At 37.1% G+C, this 16,443-nt stretch overlaps 1 protein-coding gene across 1 annotated transcript in view; it reads left to right on the forward strand.

Annotated features, from left to right (window-relative positions):
* Positions 1-2,141: 2,141 nt before the first annotated feature.
* DHX15 (DEAH-box helicase 15) overlaps positions 2,142-16,443 on the forward strand; it is a 29,060-nt gene continuing 14,758 nt past the window's right edge. Inside the window, exons 1-6 of the mRNA XM_042469637.1 lie at positions 2,142-2,207; positions 3,483-3,533; positions 6,506-6,541; positions 12,269-12,436; positions 15,041-15,127; positions 16,108-16,257. Of these exons, the coding sequence (XP_042325571.1) occupies positions 2,142-2,207; positions 3,483-3,533; positions 6,506-6,541; positions 12,269-12,436; positions 15,041-15,127; positions 16,108-16,257 (558 nt within the window). The remainder of the gene's footprint in view (positions 2,208-3,482; positions 3,534-6,505; positions 6,542-12,268; positions 12,437-15,040; positions 15,128-16,107; positions 16,258-16,443) is intronic.

Here is a 16,443-nt window from a genome sequence, read left to right on the forward strand (position 1 = left end):
TCGACTTTATACATGAGGTCAACTTATAGTAGAGGTATACAGTATTTTCAAAGATGAGTCCAATAAGTATTCAAGTTCAATCAAGGTAATTCGCCACACCAGGGATGAGAAGCATATAGCCCTCCATATTGTCAGACTGTACTGTCAGCATTCATAACCTCTGGCTATGCTGCAAGCACTGATGGAAACTACGAAATCTCAACCCACTGATCATTCACAGACTCTTCTCATAAAAAGAGGGAGAAAAATAGTAGTTGGGTGTTGTCCATGTATATTCAAATGTCTCTCAAAACACCAAAACAAAAAACAGAATACCACATACACTTGACTACATGTAAAAAAAATTATGCCCAAACACTGACCCTAAAATCCTAGGTAGACTTATATCCGGGTCATACAGCACATAGTGCTTAGAAAGGTCCTGAACTAACTACTGCCACTATGCCCACAGAAATCAGCAGTGATTTCTGAAAGAGATTCCCAAGCGGAGAGAGAGAGAGGAGAGAGAGAGAGAGAGAGGGCCCTTCCCAATCCAATTTTAAAACCATTTCTCCCCACAAAACACTCCAATGACTCCACTTCCTTCCCAATCAAATGTTTAAAACCTTCTCTCCCCACCAAAACCCAACTTCCCTCCAGTTCCTTCCCTTCTCAATCTGATGTTAAACCTTTCTGCCAGCACAGCAGAAGTGGTGTTAGGTGGTTGGGAGAGGTCCAGAGGGGGGGAAGGAGGGAGAGAGTGGCATTTTCCTTTTGTTTTGCCCTTTGCATCCTTTCTTACATGCCCCTAAATTTCCCCTTGACTTATTCAGGTTCAGGAGTATAGTCCAATTGTTCATTGTTTCTCCCTGCACTGAGAATATGGGCCACATACCCACCAAAAGGTCTCTCAGGTTGAGTTCCCCATTTCTCACTGTTCCTCACGGGCCCCTTTCAATATCATGGCGCATTTTAGGGGTATATCGTAGTTATACTTACTTTAGTAGTTTTTCCCCCTACTGCATCCTCAAATCGATGAAATAACCAATTCTTGGCCTAAACCTCAGTCCATTTCATCTGCAACTCGCTGGGCCACCATCATAGCAGGCACTCTCCTGGGTTGATACATGCAACACCTCTCTTGGTCCTGGCAGCGAACGCCATATAATCACACCCACTGAGGGATCTATTGGGGGAGAAAAGTATTCCCTTCCTTGTTTATTTTATACATTTATCATGGTTGTTTTCACTGTAAAGACAGCTAAGTCCCTGCCTAAAGAGTCTTGAATTAATTATAAGTAGAAAGAAATAGATGGGGTATAGAAACATGTCTCAACTACACACAACTGCATTCTATTTCATTTGTATTATTAGGAAGCAGAAGCAAAAGGAAAAGCACTGCAAAGAAGCAATTTAAATGTATATAAAATGACCCACTAGGATAACACATCACCCTCTACAATAACAAAAAGTTTTGAAGTGATTCATTTAGCCCCGTCTTTTCACTACATAATGCAAATATTTATCTTTCAGACATTGTTACTGTGTAAAGAATGTCTACCTCTATGAAAAAACATTCAAAGTTTCTAACTGTATTGCCAGTGGCTGGATACTACAACAACCTTTAACACAAGCTATTAAAGCTGTAAATTCCTATACAAAAGATAATCTTTTATTAACGACCAAAAGATACCTTAACATGAACACTAAAGGCTACACAATATTAAAAAGGGATAGAGACAAAATTATACCAAATTAAATCAAAGGTGAAAACACAGCATGTTGCACGAAGAGAAACATTTTCTCTGAGATCCAAACACAAACACACCATCGTCCTTTCAATGCTTCTTACAGCACTTTCAATTCAAAGCAGTCAAAAACATGTATGCAGTAGGAAAGGAGGGCCATGCTTCTGGATGGAGTGGCCAAACCGTATGCTATTCTATAAATTGCTTTACAAACACACTGTTGTATTAGTCATCCTTAATAGCTGCGGACTGGTGACCGGGGCATAAAAATTGCAAGGAGGCAAACTGCATCTAACATGAAAAAAGACAAGTCTGCTGTTATCTTGGTTGTACTATGCCGCGGTTGAACTTTACCAAGGCTCATGGAAAAAAATGACAAAAAAAGTGGACAAAAATCAGCAAAGTGGTCGTAAAATGACAAGACTTTATGGTGATAATACTGAAAACAAAATGGGGACTGCTTCGGACAAAGAGATGCAGGTATTGTTTTTTTAAAACACATCCAATTCAATAGCTAAGTCAGGAACTCAGATGGTAATCCACTTGTCCTTAAGTTGAGGTTTTACATGAAATAATAGGAATATTTTGGCCACAATCCTTACATTAACCTTGCTCTATTATCTAGAATAGGTATCTGTTTAATTTACATATGTTTTACAACATAGAGGAAAGTTATCACTACAACAACTTTACAGAAAATTATTAGAGTGGTCTTTGAGGGAAAGATGTATAACTATGTTTTATACAAAATAATATGCTGGTGATTCTTTCACTTTTCAACAGGGGATTCCAAAACAGATCCCCCGTGAAAATGGAGGGCCAAAATGTACATAGTTAGTACTGTTAGGCACCTGTAGGATTGACACTTGTGTTGTATGTGTAAAACTGATGACCTGACAAGACATATAAAACAAAATGAGAATTAAGACCAAATAGCCCAGAATTTTGTATGAATACCCAAATACCACCTTAATAGAGCATTTATCCTTTCTGTGAACTCTGCCAAAATACTGCTACTTGTATTTGTGACTTGTAAGAGAGTTAGTTCATCAAACCTATACCAACACAATTTTGCCTGGATAATTAGACTATGCAAATAGAAAGTAACATTGTAATATACATATATTTTCAAAGATGTTTATTTTCAAAAAAAATAAAGGCAAATTAGGCAATCACATAAATGAAATAGCTATGGAATGAAATACGGGAATTAAGATTTTTCCAACTGCCAGTAAGTTTTAGAAAAAAAAATATTTTAAGTGCTTACCCTCATTTTGCTATCATTTTATAAATAAACCACATGCAAATAACCAGAATAGTGGTTATTTGCCGATTAACACAGGCTTGCACTGAGCAATTCAAACCTCATTGAACCCTTTATGAGAGGTAACAGACCTTGAAAAGACAGACAGACTACCAAAGGTGGGGAGGAAAATGAAATCTCATTACATCATTTTCTAGTCATTAAGCAAACTGAAAGGTTCATTAAACAGATCTTGCTAGAAAGCTAAGACCTGTGTGTGTTCACTGCACAATGAATTTCTTTAAGGACACTGAAATTTGCTACTGCAACACTGAATAATTCACAGAATCCTACAAAGTGTTATCACATCCATTTACTGCATATCTTTACAAATCACTGTAAAGGTAAAAAAAAACCATACCTGCGTTGTTTTACCAGAACCTGTCTCACCAACAAGTACAAAGACTGGTTGTCTGATGGGATATCACGTAAATCTTTCCTTATACTCCCAGACAGGAGCTGAAGCCGTTTCTTTAAGATCTCCTAGTAACGAGGTGTGTGCGGTAGGTTTGTAAATGGATTGATACCCTGTGGAAGTACAGCTGGTTTTAAAGCTGGTAACCCCACACAGCAATAGTGCAGAATTGGTTGAAGGGCGTAATCCTTTTCCTTATCTCTTTCCCTCTCACGATCTCTATCTCGATCCCTGTCACGGTCTTTGGAGCGGTCATCACGATCCCGTTCGATCTCGATCCTTCCTACATAATTTTCAGGATATATAAAGTGTGTTCATTAGACATAAATGCACCTCTCAATCCTTCCTAAATAATTTTCCGAATAAAGCAAGATGTATATTTTAGTAAACACACTAACATCTCCTTATTGCCAAAAATACAATTGGAAACACAACAATGCGTTTTTGTTTTAAATATGAACTAATCTTATATGATTTTCCAAGAACCTGTATATATATTTTCAATCATCAATGTCCCTTGCCAATTTTTGCAGGGTGGATCAGTAAGAAGTGTGATGGACTCAGCTCCAGCACTGCCCCATGTGTGATGTTGCATGAACGCAATTTCCACCAGAAGCAGCATAATGCCATTATTTTTGGCAGAATGCTAATCCAACTCCCAGGATACAACTGCTTTTCTTTTTCTGCTTCTTCCTCTTAAAAAATATGGAACAAGGAATTTATACGCAAAGAAACTTTCCCTTCCATTCTTGTATGTAAAACGTCAGATTACTGCAATAACCACACTGTTTTGTGGGGCCGTCCCTGAAGTATATTTGAAAACGGATCAGGTGCAAAATGTCTGGCCAGATGGCTCTCTGATGTACCAGTGGATTCATAGTTGTTTCCAGGTCCGATTCAAGATTTGGTTCTTCCTTTTACAATCCTCAACTGTTGTGAAGCCAAGCCTTAGGAAATACAGTCTTCTTCCCCATGATCTTGTCCACATTTACAGTCTCCTTCAGAGGCCTTCTCTATGTCTCATCATGGATATGGGGAAAGGCCCTCTTGCTGGCACATTATAGTTTTGGCAATTCCTTCTCTATGGGATGAGACTAGCCAATCTCTCTGCTCGTTTAGATGTGTGTGTTGCCTTTTCAGTTTTTTTTAATGGGGGTGACTCTGTTCTATGAATTGTTAAAGACAACTGTTGTTTTGAATTTGTTTCAATGTTCACTATCTTTTTGTGTACATTTTGGGTCAAAAGGCAGGTCATAAATAGTCTGCTGTCACTTAAATATAGCAAGCAAAGATTGTATGAATGGAAATCAAGTTGCTACTTTATAACCTGGTGCTTATTCACCTTTGTTCCTCAGTAACACCTTCAATAAAACGGACTAAGACAGTTAAATACCCAGCATCAGATCCTGTCTGATTTAAGACGCTAAACAGTATTGACTCTGGTTAGTACTTAGATGGGGACTGCAAAGGAATACAAGTGTTGTTGTTTTCTGCCTTCAAGTCAGCCTCAACTCATGGTGACCCTGTGGATGAGACATCTCCAATCTTCCTATCCTCAAACTGCTCTGCTCAGCTCATGCAGGTTTGCACACCATTACCTCCTTATTGAGTCTAGCCATCTGTCATGTGGTCTTCCCTTCTTTTATTGCCTTCTACTTTCCTACAACTATTGCCTTTCTAATGAGTCACGCCTTCTCACAATGTGGCCAAATACGACAGCCTAATTTAGTTATCTTGGCTTCTGGCAGGTTCAGACTTGATCTATACCAAGACCATTTGTATTTTGGGGACATCCGTGGCCACTCTTTGACAGCAAACATCTCAAATGAGTTGATTCTCTCTCTCACACACACACGCATATATGGGAGACCGCTAAGGGAATCTGTAAGCTATATTTCAAATGAAGAAACTGTGAAACCACCTCTTAGTATTCCTTACCTAAGAAAACCTTATGAAATTCATGGATGCGTAGTCCATAGGCAACTTTCTAGTACACACAGAGACTACAGTGTTAGGTACTCAGAAGTTCCTACAATATGGCACCTTAAATTGATAAAATTTATGGATACAGATCTAGCATTTAAAAAGGCAATCTCAGTATGTACTCTGTAGTTCTTGTTGTCTGCTTCAAGTTGGTTCTCGCATATGATGATCCCTAGACCATATTTTGCCATCCTTGAGGCTGAGGGAGTGTGTTTTGCCCAGGTCACCCAGAGGCTTTCCATGGCAAATAAGAATTCCAAACCCCGGTCTCCATGTCCAACACTTTAAACACAACAACTACTTTCCTTTATCTGTACTCAAATATCCCTGCTCATGTGTTGATTTCCCCCAGTACTATTTTCTATTTTCTAAATGAATTCTGTGTTCCCACCTATCCCAAACATAAAACTCAGAATAACCAAAAACAATCACTTTCTTGGTTTCCGAATAGCCTTTCTATTCATGAACAAATTTGACAAAAAGCCTGCTTAAACTGTTCTGGTATATAATATCATGCATAAAGCCTTATACACGTGACTCTTGTTTATACACTGATGATTCTTCCACGATCCCCGTGGATAACAAAATCCGTGGATGCTCAGTCCCATTACATATAAATGACTAACAAAATGGTGTCCCTTATTTAAAAACATGGCAAAATCAAGGTTTAATATTTGAAATTATACATTTTTGAACATTTTCAAACCACGGATGCTCTTGAATCCATTTACTGTATAAAAAAACCGTGTATAAGAAGGGCTGACTGTACTTGAAACAGAAAAGTCAGCGATGAACAGAATGGCTTGACAAGCTATTTCCCCCACTAAGAACAGTAAGTCAACAAACACTGGAAGCATCTAGAATCACAAAAACATCAGCAAACTGGCCAGTTCTTTGCTAAGTGACTTCGTGTACTAAGAATGCCGGCTGCATCTAGTGCACAATCAACACTCCCCTGAAAGTGCATATTGCAGTTATTCTGCAGTATTCCTATTCTTGAGGAATTGCACTGCTAACCTTCTAAACTGGCCTAAAGGATCACTGACGTCAATCAAATTTTCTAACTTTTCTATTCAGGATTATATTTTGGATACCCTTGAGATTAAAGAGAAGGTGAGGGAAATGTTTGACTATTCAATATGTATTCTGCCAGTTTCTTCTGTTATATCATGTATGTGGTGGCAGTATGTGCTATTGAGCTTTTTGGTGCAATTAAGGTATTTTGCAGGACATGTATATGCTTATGTTGCTTGTGGTTTCCCATGGGAAATGGATGTTTAGTAGTGACTGGACAACTCTACTACAGCTTGTGAATGGTAAGTACTACATGACTCTGTCAACTAGCCAATGTGCTTGCTCCAAATAGGCCAGGGAAATGTGTACAATCTCAATAATATATGGTTATGCAACCCATGTCTCATTTGAACTATGAAATCTTTATCTGTTTAAGACGACAACGTGCAGCCAATTGCAAAATCAAAGATTTTTGTGGTTTTCCACAATCCACATCATTACTCATTATTAATGATGCCCACTCTCAGGGTAGGGGGACCATGATATAAGGAAGAAAAAAAATTAAGTGAACAGTTTCAGCATTTATCTCTCTCAGGGGAAAGGTTTTTAAAATATTGTTTCATAAGATCCATAGGTACGGTCAATTAATAAAGAGGTAGAAGTGTGAACCCAAACAGTTTACAATAATTGATTAGTTCTTTACCAACAAAAACAGAATCCTTTGACAAAAGAGAATGTAGTTCAGTATACTTCCTAAATGTGCAACTGAACTAAGTAGTATGAATTATTGTGAGATCTCTTTGCATGTTAATTTTATAGTGTTATTGTATGCTAGGAGGGAAGGGGATGCACATGCAGTTGTTGAAGAACCTCTTGATCCTGGTGCAGCATGTTTGTCTTTGATTAGGAAGCACTACTCATCTTTGGGGAAGACAGAAGGAATGTGTGTATCTTACCCTCTTGGTTGTGGCAGTGTTTCTGACTTACATGTGTTGTAGATATGTTGTGTAAAGCTAGGGTACCTTTTTAATGCCATGCAAGTTCAGAAATATATAATACCTAATTGAACAAACTTAGCTAAGGCCATGGTTTGGAGCAAAATGTGTAAACATGATGATGGTCTAGTAGGAATCAGTACATCTCGTTTCCCAGGATCAGAGGAGGATTTACCTTAATTCTTTTAGTTGCATGACTCTCTCAAAGATGCCATCTGGTGTTGCTGGAGTATGTTATATTGCTAATGATGCACAGCATAGTTTGGGTGGAAGAAAATGCCTCTCTTTTCTAGAATCTAGATTATTGAATTAATTGAGAAATCACCTTATGTGTTGCCTATAAAGAAAAAATTGTTTTTTCCCTTTCCCCCATAACAAACTTTTTCCAGTTTCAGAAACATAAATGCACTATTGTCACATCACTCAGGCTTAACTGCATGAGATGAAGGGAAAAGACATTCACAAAGGCAATTTTAAAATATGCTAAATTTATTGTTCTTATGATTAGTACAAGAGCCAGAAAAATGTGCATAATCTACTGCTGAAAGCACAAAGTAGGGGCTGAAGAACCAGTCTTGCAAAAACATATATGGAAAATGAATTGGCTCTTCAGCCTATGCTCTGTTGTTTGATGTAAACCACAAGAAAGATGGAAATACTGCTAAGATTCCTTCAGTTACTTCAAATTGCCTACTAAATGACTTATTCTCTGTACTGGACCATTGTGTACTACATGCATAAGCTAACCATTTCAGATATAGGAATGTTCAGTTCAGTCATCACATTTTTAATTTACAAGTGAAGCACCTGTACTCTTAACATGGTAGTACTAAATGTGGTAAAACTAATATGGGACCCATACAGACAGGCCAAAATAAAGCTGCTTCGGGTCACTTTGGAGGTATGCTGTTTAAATGATGCATGTGTCCTAAGAGGCCAGAAGCCACGCCAAAGCCATGCTCCAGTCCTAAGTACTGGAATGCAGCTTTGGAACAGCTACTGGCATATTAGGATGCATGTATCATTTAAACAGCATACCTCCAAAGTGACCCCGAAGCAGCTTTATTTTGGCCTGTCTGTATGGGCCCTTGGTCCGACATCTGTTTTCTGCTGCAGATGGAGTCAAATCAAAATTGATAAGTACATAGATATGTCTATGGACAACACTATATTTCCATTCTTGATAAAGCAGGAATTAAGGAATTGCATATATATTGCTTGAGAGTTGATTCCCCTTACATTTTGCAGTAGCTGCCTTAGTATCCACTGGGGTTTGCAATCGTGTAGTAAAATGGTATCTTGTATATATCAAATTGCCAAAATCAAGGTTTGGTTTTTGGAATTTATTAGGTTTTTAAAATATTATCAAGCTATGGATGCAAAATCTGTGGCTATGAAGGGTTGACTGTACAGTTGATTGACAAGTTAAAATTGCATTATAAAACAAAATCTCCAGTCCAGATTCTCTTCATCTTTTTAACATATCGTAAATATTCTTCCTTTGTAGATATTTCCTTAGCTTGCAGTTATAAAACACTTTTTCTAGCCAAATATTCTTAATCTTTTAAAGATATTATAAACATTTTTCCTGTATTCTGCTGTCTTGTGGGAGGGCACAATAATTTTTTAAAAATTAAAATGTGATCCTTCTAAATCTCTATTGTCTTTGTACTTTAACCAAAAGGCAGAAGAAGACAGGTTGAATATCCCTTATGTGGAAATCTGAAATACTTTAAAATCTAAAATTGTCCTCACCTGTGAGATTGTGACACCTTTGCTTTCTGGTCTTTCAGTGTCTACAAACTGTTTCATGCACAAGAATATTAGAAATATTATATATAAGATTACTTTCAGGCTGTGTGTATAAGGTATATTTGAAACAAACTGATTTTACATTTAGACTTGGGTCAATCTCCATGATACTTCATTATGTATATTCAAATATTTCAAAACCTGAAAAAATCTAAAACACTTTTGGTCCCAAAAATTTCAGATTAAGACATATTCAAACTGCATTTGCAACTTTTCCCTTTATAATATGTGGAATCTGGGGCACACTCTGTTTCCTTATATTTTAAAGGAATATGAAGTAAATATGTTGGTGTTATATAATGTAATGTGAGTGCCTTTCAAGTTGATTGTCAGTTTATGGTAACCCCATAAGGTTGCCAATCTTAAGGTTTTCTTCCTATTCAAGGGGTATTCAGAAGTGTTTTGCTGTTGGCTTTGTCTAAACATAGCCTAGGGCACCTGCTGTTACTTGGAGGTTTCAAGTACTGACCAGGCCTCACCCGGCTTAGTTTCCAAGATCAGTGAGGTCCAGAGTATATACGTAGACAGCTTTGGGTATTTAGGTTTGACTTCTTATACCTGCACTTGCTATTCCTTGGAGTACTTCCAAGTACAAAAAGTTGCACGAGACACTCCTCCCTGATGGGCCAGATTGATCAGTCATCAAGACTCAATAAACAAAAGATTAAAATATTTTGGGGGTTTCTCTCAGAGCTTACCTGGTGAGTGCTTCTTACTTAGCAAGTTTTTAAAAGGTCACCTTCCAAGATTTCTTTTCATGCCAACATATATGTGCACGTATTGTAAGTGTGCAAAGGCTAGAAATGGTCTAAGAAGTGGCATTTAACTTCATACGTAACCAGATGCCTGGGGATTGCTCAGCGTTGGTATCCATAACTATAATAGCTACAGTTTCCAGCAAGAAAGTGGAAATCTTGTCAGCTGAGTAGAAATGGAAACACTGCACAGAGGGGCACACAGGATGGAAAGGCAGCTAAGCAAAATACTTTCCTCCCATTTCCTTTGGGGAGCCAACACTTCAGCTCTCTGGTGTGCCAAGAAGAAACAAATACCTTAAGAGTCCATCAGTGTTGCTTAGCAGCCCTCCTTGGAATCACAGAGAGCCGAAGGTAGTTGCTTTGGTGGCCCTGTTTTCTACTCTGTGGTGGAAGAAAGCTCCTTGTTCTTAGTTATACTCACTATTCCAACAGCAGTCCAGCTCTTTGCTGTAGCAGAGATGACAGGGACCACCCTGGTAGTAGTAGAGGTCTATTGCTCTGACCTCCTCCTTTTCCCTCTCTACACTTCTTCTGTAGCTGTCTGGGCAGATTAACTGTAAAACCCCTCTGGGTTTGACACGCATTTTGAAAAATGAACTACTAACAAGTCATTAGCCATGTAGAAAGTCTTTCCTTTTTCAGTTTGAAGCTGTATTTGTTCTCTTCGTTGAGGTTTGTCTCACTCTGACTTCCATAGATTGTATAAACTTACCATGATAATCTTCCATGTTCTAAAATAAAAAGCATAACATGTGTTTTGTATCAACTCCATTTTCGCGCGACTGCACCTTCCCTTAAAGTGCTTTAGTGTTGATTCAGCATCAGACAAAGTAATGCAAAGTAATGCAAAGCACTACATGTCTGTAGGGCATGTGCACTACTGTTGTCAAAGTATGCATGTACCTACGTTACAACAGAATTTATAGCAATTTTGGAAAGTAGAAAATGCTTGCAGTAGTTATCGGAATAAATATTTTTTGTCGTTGCTAGCATATGTTGATTGTAGTCTGGAACACTTTGCATGATGTACAAAATGACTGAACTTTTTAAATTCTGAAGTACAAAACAAACCTTAGGGGTTCAGTCAATGTGTAATTGTGTTCCTAATTTAGTAGACCAGTAGGGGGCATGCTAACCCAGAGTGATAGAGGTATTTAACCTTTTTATGTTGAAATCATTCTGCACAAAGACACTTAATACTAATAATCTTGGGAGGGGGACTTGTGGATGTTTGTTTCTGTCTACAATAGTCTTAAATTAGATACTGAAATAGGAAGCTGCTGTTCTGTTTGCTTATATTTTAGCTTTTAAACAGATACTGACCTAAACTGCAAGGTGCTCAGTGGATGATATAACTACAGAGTATTCAACAGAACAAGAAATACAGGGACAATTCTACCAATATTTTGATTGAAAAACAATTTACAGGGTCATAATTTCTGCACAAGGAGTGCTTCACAATTCTTGTCTCCAGTGGTATAAATTACTTTTATCCATGCTTAATACAGTCACTTCAGCCTACAATGCAGCTCATTTGTCCATTTAATATGGATTAATTTGGCAGCAGTGTGACAGCATATGTTGTTCTATATTGCCAACAGTAAGTTAAGTTAATAGGCAGTAGTATTTCTTGAGGTGGTTGCTCAGATAATTAAGAAGATCTTCACGTGCTAAGGAAATAGCCTTAGGTTGGAGATCTGTGTAGCCTTTACTTGGGAAGATGCAAAAATCTATTTGGATATCATGCTGAAGTCTAACATAAACCCTAATAACTTGGACTGTGACTGGTCTGCTTCTTGAAAATCTATGTTTATACTGTAAAGGTGTTTGTTCTCATTAGGTACAATGAAGCAAATCTTCCATATAATTGCATTAGTGATACGTGACATTAAAGCTTAATTGGCTTATTTAAAATATCTTGCACATCAATTTCTTTTAGATTGTGAAAATTGAAAAGGTCATGAGTGCAGTTTAATATTCCTGGGTGAGAGATTTCAATTTTAGTACAATTTGTAGAGAATTAATTAGGAAATACGACTCAAAGAAAAAAGGGTGTTGAATGCAAATAAGGCTGTTATGCTCATTGGAATAAAGAATATGAGGTATCTTGTACTGCTATAGAAGTCCCATTGAAAATTCAACAAGTGTCCAAATTAGTTTAAAAATAACTTATTTTGAAGTATGACTATTTTTTAAAAAAGTATTCACTGCAATTAAGCTGAGGAAAAAAACTAGGTTTTCATAGGCTCTTATCTGTCTAGGAAATAGATGAGGCCTGTAAGAGGATAAAGCGTGAAATCGACGATCTGGGCCCTGAAGTTGGTGACATTAAAATCATTCCATTATATTCTACGCTTCCACCACAACAGCAGCAGAGGATTTTTGAGCCACCCCCTCCAAAAAAACCAAATGGTGCAATAGGACGAAAGGTAAGTTTTTAAAGACTTCAAGCTTCTACCCCATTAGAGTCAGTGGATTTTACTGAGTAAATCTAAAGACATGTATAGAAATTTTGTGATAAAAACATTTTCTATCTTGCAATAAAATGCAGTAATATCATTACAAAGATTTATAAGAGAATTCAACCCACAGGTTCAGATGTTCATACCATACATCTGGGAAAGTGTTCCTGGCCTGGTCTCTGCTCCCTCCACCCTCCAGTATTGTTGAAATTTTTAGTCTTAAAGCTTATGATTTCCATGGTCTTGATTTTTAAAAATAAGGAAACTAGGGCTCCATACAGACAGGCCAAAATAAAGCCGCTTCGGTTCACTTTGGAGGTATGCTGGTTAAATGATGCATGCGTCCTAAGAGTCTGGAACCCACGCCAAAGCCACGCTCCAGTCCTAAGGACTGGATTGTGGCTTTGGCATGGCTTCCGGACTCTTCAGACGCATGCATCATTTATACAACATACCTCCAAAGTGACTTGAAGCGGCTTTATTTTGGCCTGTCTGTATGAGCCCTAAGACATTTGGGTTTGCCTTGTAACATGGAAGAAATCATTTGATTTTAAAAGTAAATTCATGAGCTTACTTTTCAACTATTAATTAAAATTAGCTTCATAGTTCAAGTATTGCCTTTGTGTTATAAACTGGAACGTTTAAAATAATTTAAACAGAACCTTGAGAGAAGAAGCTCAGTGAGTTTCTCTTGATACTTAAATAAGCAATTTTAGCATTCGGCCATTTCTGCTATTTCTCAGGAAGAATGAACCATATTAAACGTTGGTGTCCAAATCTGAACTGCCTACCTTCAAGGACTGTTATTCAGGTTTAAATGTTTAGTTGGTTGGAAAATAGTTCTCAGTAGGGATGGAGATGCCTACTACAATAAGAGTGATTATGAGTATAATTCCACTCATATTAGCATATTCCAGTGATGTTTTCAACTGTTTCAAGATTGTTGAAAAAGTAATCTGAAGACATTTTCTTAATTTGTGTAGGATCAGTTTAGATATCACAGTAACTGGAGTCTTCAACTAAACCCTAACTGTAGCTTCACAATACTAAGTGGGCTTTGTGTTCTGGGGTTGGTGGATGAACAGATGGAGAAGAAACATGGAGGAATCAACCACTATATGGTCATAGCCATGAGAATACTTTATGTGCAGAAATGAAAGGATGTAGATATTCCATCACAAAAAGAATGGTTGATAAAATTGTATGACCTTGCTGAAATGGATAAATTGATAATTTTGATTAGTGAGAGAGGTCTGTTGATAGTTTTTAAAAGAGTAGAAACTGATAATTGATTTTATGAGAAAATATTGAGGGGAAACGTATCCTGTATATATATGTTTAGAGGAAGTAGAATAATTTGATAGCTAAAACCATTATCTAGCAAGTTGAAAGTCACATGTACCCCCCTCCCTTTTCTTTATTTTGTTAGTGTTATTTTGCTGACTGTGTTTGTGTAGTTAGTTTTGTAGTGTGTAGATGTAGTTTTCCATATACATTTTTTATACAAATAAATGTTAATAAGTATTTTAAAAAAAGAGAAACAGAAAACTAAGTGGGCAAGTCATAATGTATTGCTGATTGTGTGATTTTGTTTTCTATCTTCTGTTGTGTAATTATCATGGTGCATTGGTTTTTGGAAGTGGAATAGTGGCCATAACTATGACTTGACAATTGACACAATACCAAACCCCATAAATTTTAAAACTGTGATTTAATTAGGTGTTAAATCAAGTTTGAATGGTAGAAAGTGCTTATTACCTTGAATAGTTTGCAGGTATAAATTTGTAGTATTCCTTAATTATAATTATGGTGATATTAGAGCAACAGAAGAGAAACTGGCAAGTGCTAGAAAATTCTGTGCTTCAAGATTTATTAACTACTAGATACCCTTTACGCAAAGGGATATTGTAACAAGTTTGAGGTTAAATTTGCAAAAGAAGTTGTACCATAAACCTTTATAGACTTGGTCTACTAACTCAGATGCATCTGAGGAAGTAGAACAAATCTAGAAAAGTTTATGGTGCAATTTCTTTCACACAGTTAGAGGCGAAGCAGTGTACCGCGAAGGTCCTTTTGAGCCGGCAAAAATCCGCCCTTGCCACCACCATAGTGTTTTACCTCCATTTCTTCGGTGCAGCGTGTATAAATGCTGAGCCAAAGGAGCATACCCATGCTGCCTGCCATTTGGTTGGGCTGGTGACATGACACAACTTGGGGGTGGAGTCAGGGCATGTGGCTTCCATGCCCCCACTCCATCCTGATGCCGGTCCCTTTGGCTGATCTGTACAGCCCTTTAGTCTCAAAGATGCTACAAGCTCCCTTTGTATACTACAGTGTTCCAGACTGACATGGCAATGTGTCTGAATTCTAAATATCCTTTCATAAGTCTTGTAGTTTTGAATTATTTTAGTCACAACATTTAGTGACTATGAATAGCCTGTTAAATGCTGAACAGACCTTATGAACACTGGATTCTCTCTGCATTCTTAAATGGCTTATGCTTATTAGTTTTGCTTGTGCCCTGTTCATATATATCATATACAACAGAAAAACTATTGTATTCTTTAACAGGTTGTTGTATCCACTAATATCGCTGAGACATCATTGACAATAGATGGTGTTGTATTTGTCATTGATCCTGGATTTGCTAAACAAAAGGTAAATACATATGATGTCTCCCCAATCCCAGAAATTAAATTGGAAATACTACAGAATGACCCCTGTACCTGACTTCCTATTCTGTCTGTATTATGAAATAATGTTTTCTGGATTTTGCTTTAACTGATTTTGCATTTTTAGCACAAGGTGTTTGGTGAGCAGAAGACCTGCATGGGATATTTCCTGTTTGAGCATAGTTTCATGAAATATTTTCTCTAGAAGTGGTTGTGGTGCCAACTTGCTCATCCAGTTCTATTACTAATTATGTAACTCTAGTTGATAGTTAAATATGGCTTGGCTTCATGCCTTGTTTTTTTAAAAAAGCTATTGTTTGCCATACTCTAGGAATAAATTTTGAAATGCATTTCAACTTATATACTCATAGGATTAATGAAATATGGGGTGATATTAAAATACTCAAATATTTGTAAAAACTATAAAAGGTTTGTTGTCTGGCTTTGTTTTAGACATCAACAAAGTCTATTTGTTATTTGTGTGGATGAAATTTACAGTAAATCATGTTTTATAAACATGGGGCATACTTTATGTTAAGGCTGCCTGCTTTCCTCATTAACAGAATCATAGCTGATCTTATAGTCTTAGCCCAGTATTGTTGTAGTTTGTATGAAAAGTAACTTTAGCAGAAATTATATGGGTAACTATTGGAATTTTTTTTAAATGTAATGGTATCAGATGGTAAAAAGGCAGGGTGGGAGGGAGTTTAAGCGGGAAGATGCCAAGCACATTAATAAAATAAGGTGTTTTTCAAATGTGAAAGCCAATACTGTATTTCAAGTTCTTCTAGCAACAAGTAGTACCATATTTGTTTTTCAGTAGTCATTAAAAGCTTTAAAATTCATATGAAATTTTCATAACTTGCAAAAGTGTTGAAAACATAACACAATTTTTTATAGAGAAACCTGCGATTGTTATACCCGTTTGAAGTGATTCTTTCTGTATTTGACTCTTCTGTTAAACAGGTATACAATCCTCGGATAAGAGTGGAATCTCTCTTGGTAACTGCAATAAGTAAAGCTTCTGCCCAGCAGAGAGCTGGCCGTGCTGGTCGTACTAGACCAGGCAAATGTTTTCGATTATATACAGAGAAGGCTTACAAAACTGAGATGCAGGTATGTAATATGCAGTTTGCGGGATTTAATTCAAGGCAGTTTATCACACTAGTTTTATGCAGGCTATAAAAAAACTGCTTCAAAGCTTATAATATTTTTCCCTTTTGTCACTGGGAGATATAAGACCTACTAGAAGAGAATAATGGACTGGATCCAGTGGAATCCAGTTTGAGGGCTGCAGTCTCT

The sequence above is a fragment of the Sceloporus undulatus genome, chromosome 5 (genome assembly GCF_019175285.1).
Source record: "Sceloporus undulatus isolate JIND9_A2432 ecotype Alabama chromosome 5, SceUnd_v1.1, whole genome shotgun sequence".
NCBI classification, from domain to species: Eukaryota; Metazoa; Chordata; class Lepidosauria; order Squamata; family Phrynosomatidae; genus Sceloporus; species Sceloporus undulatus.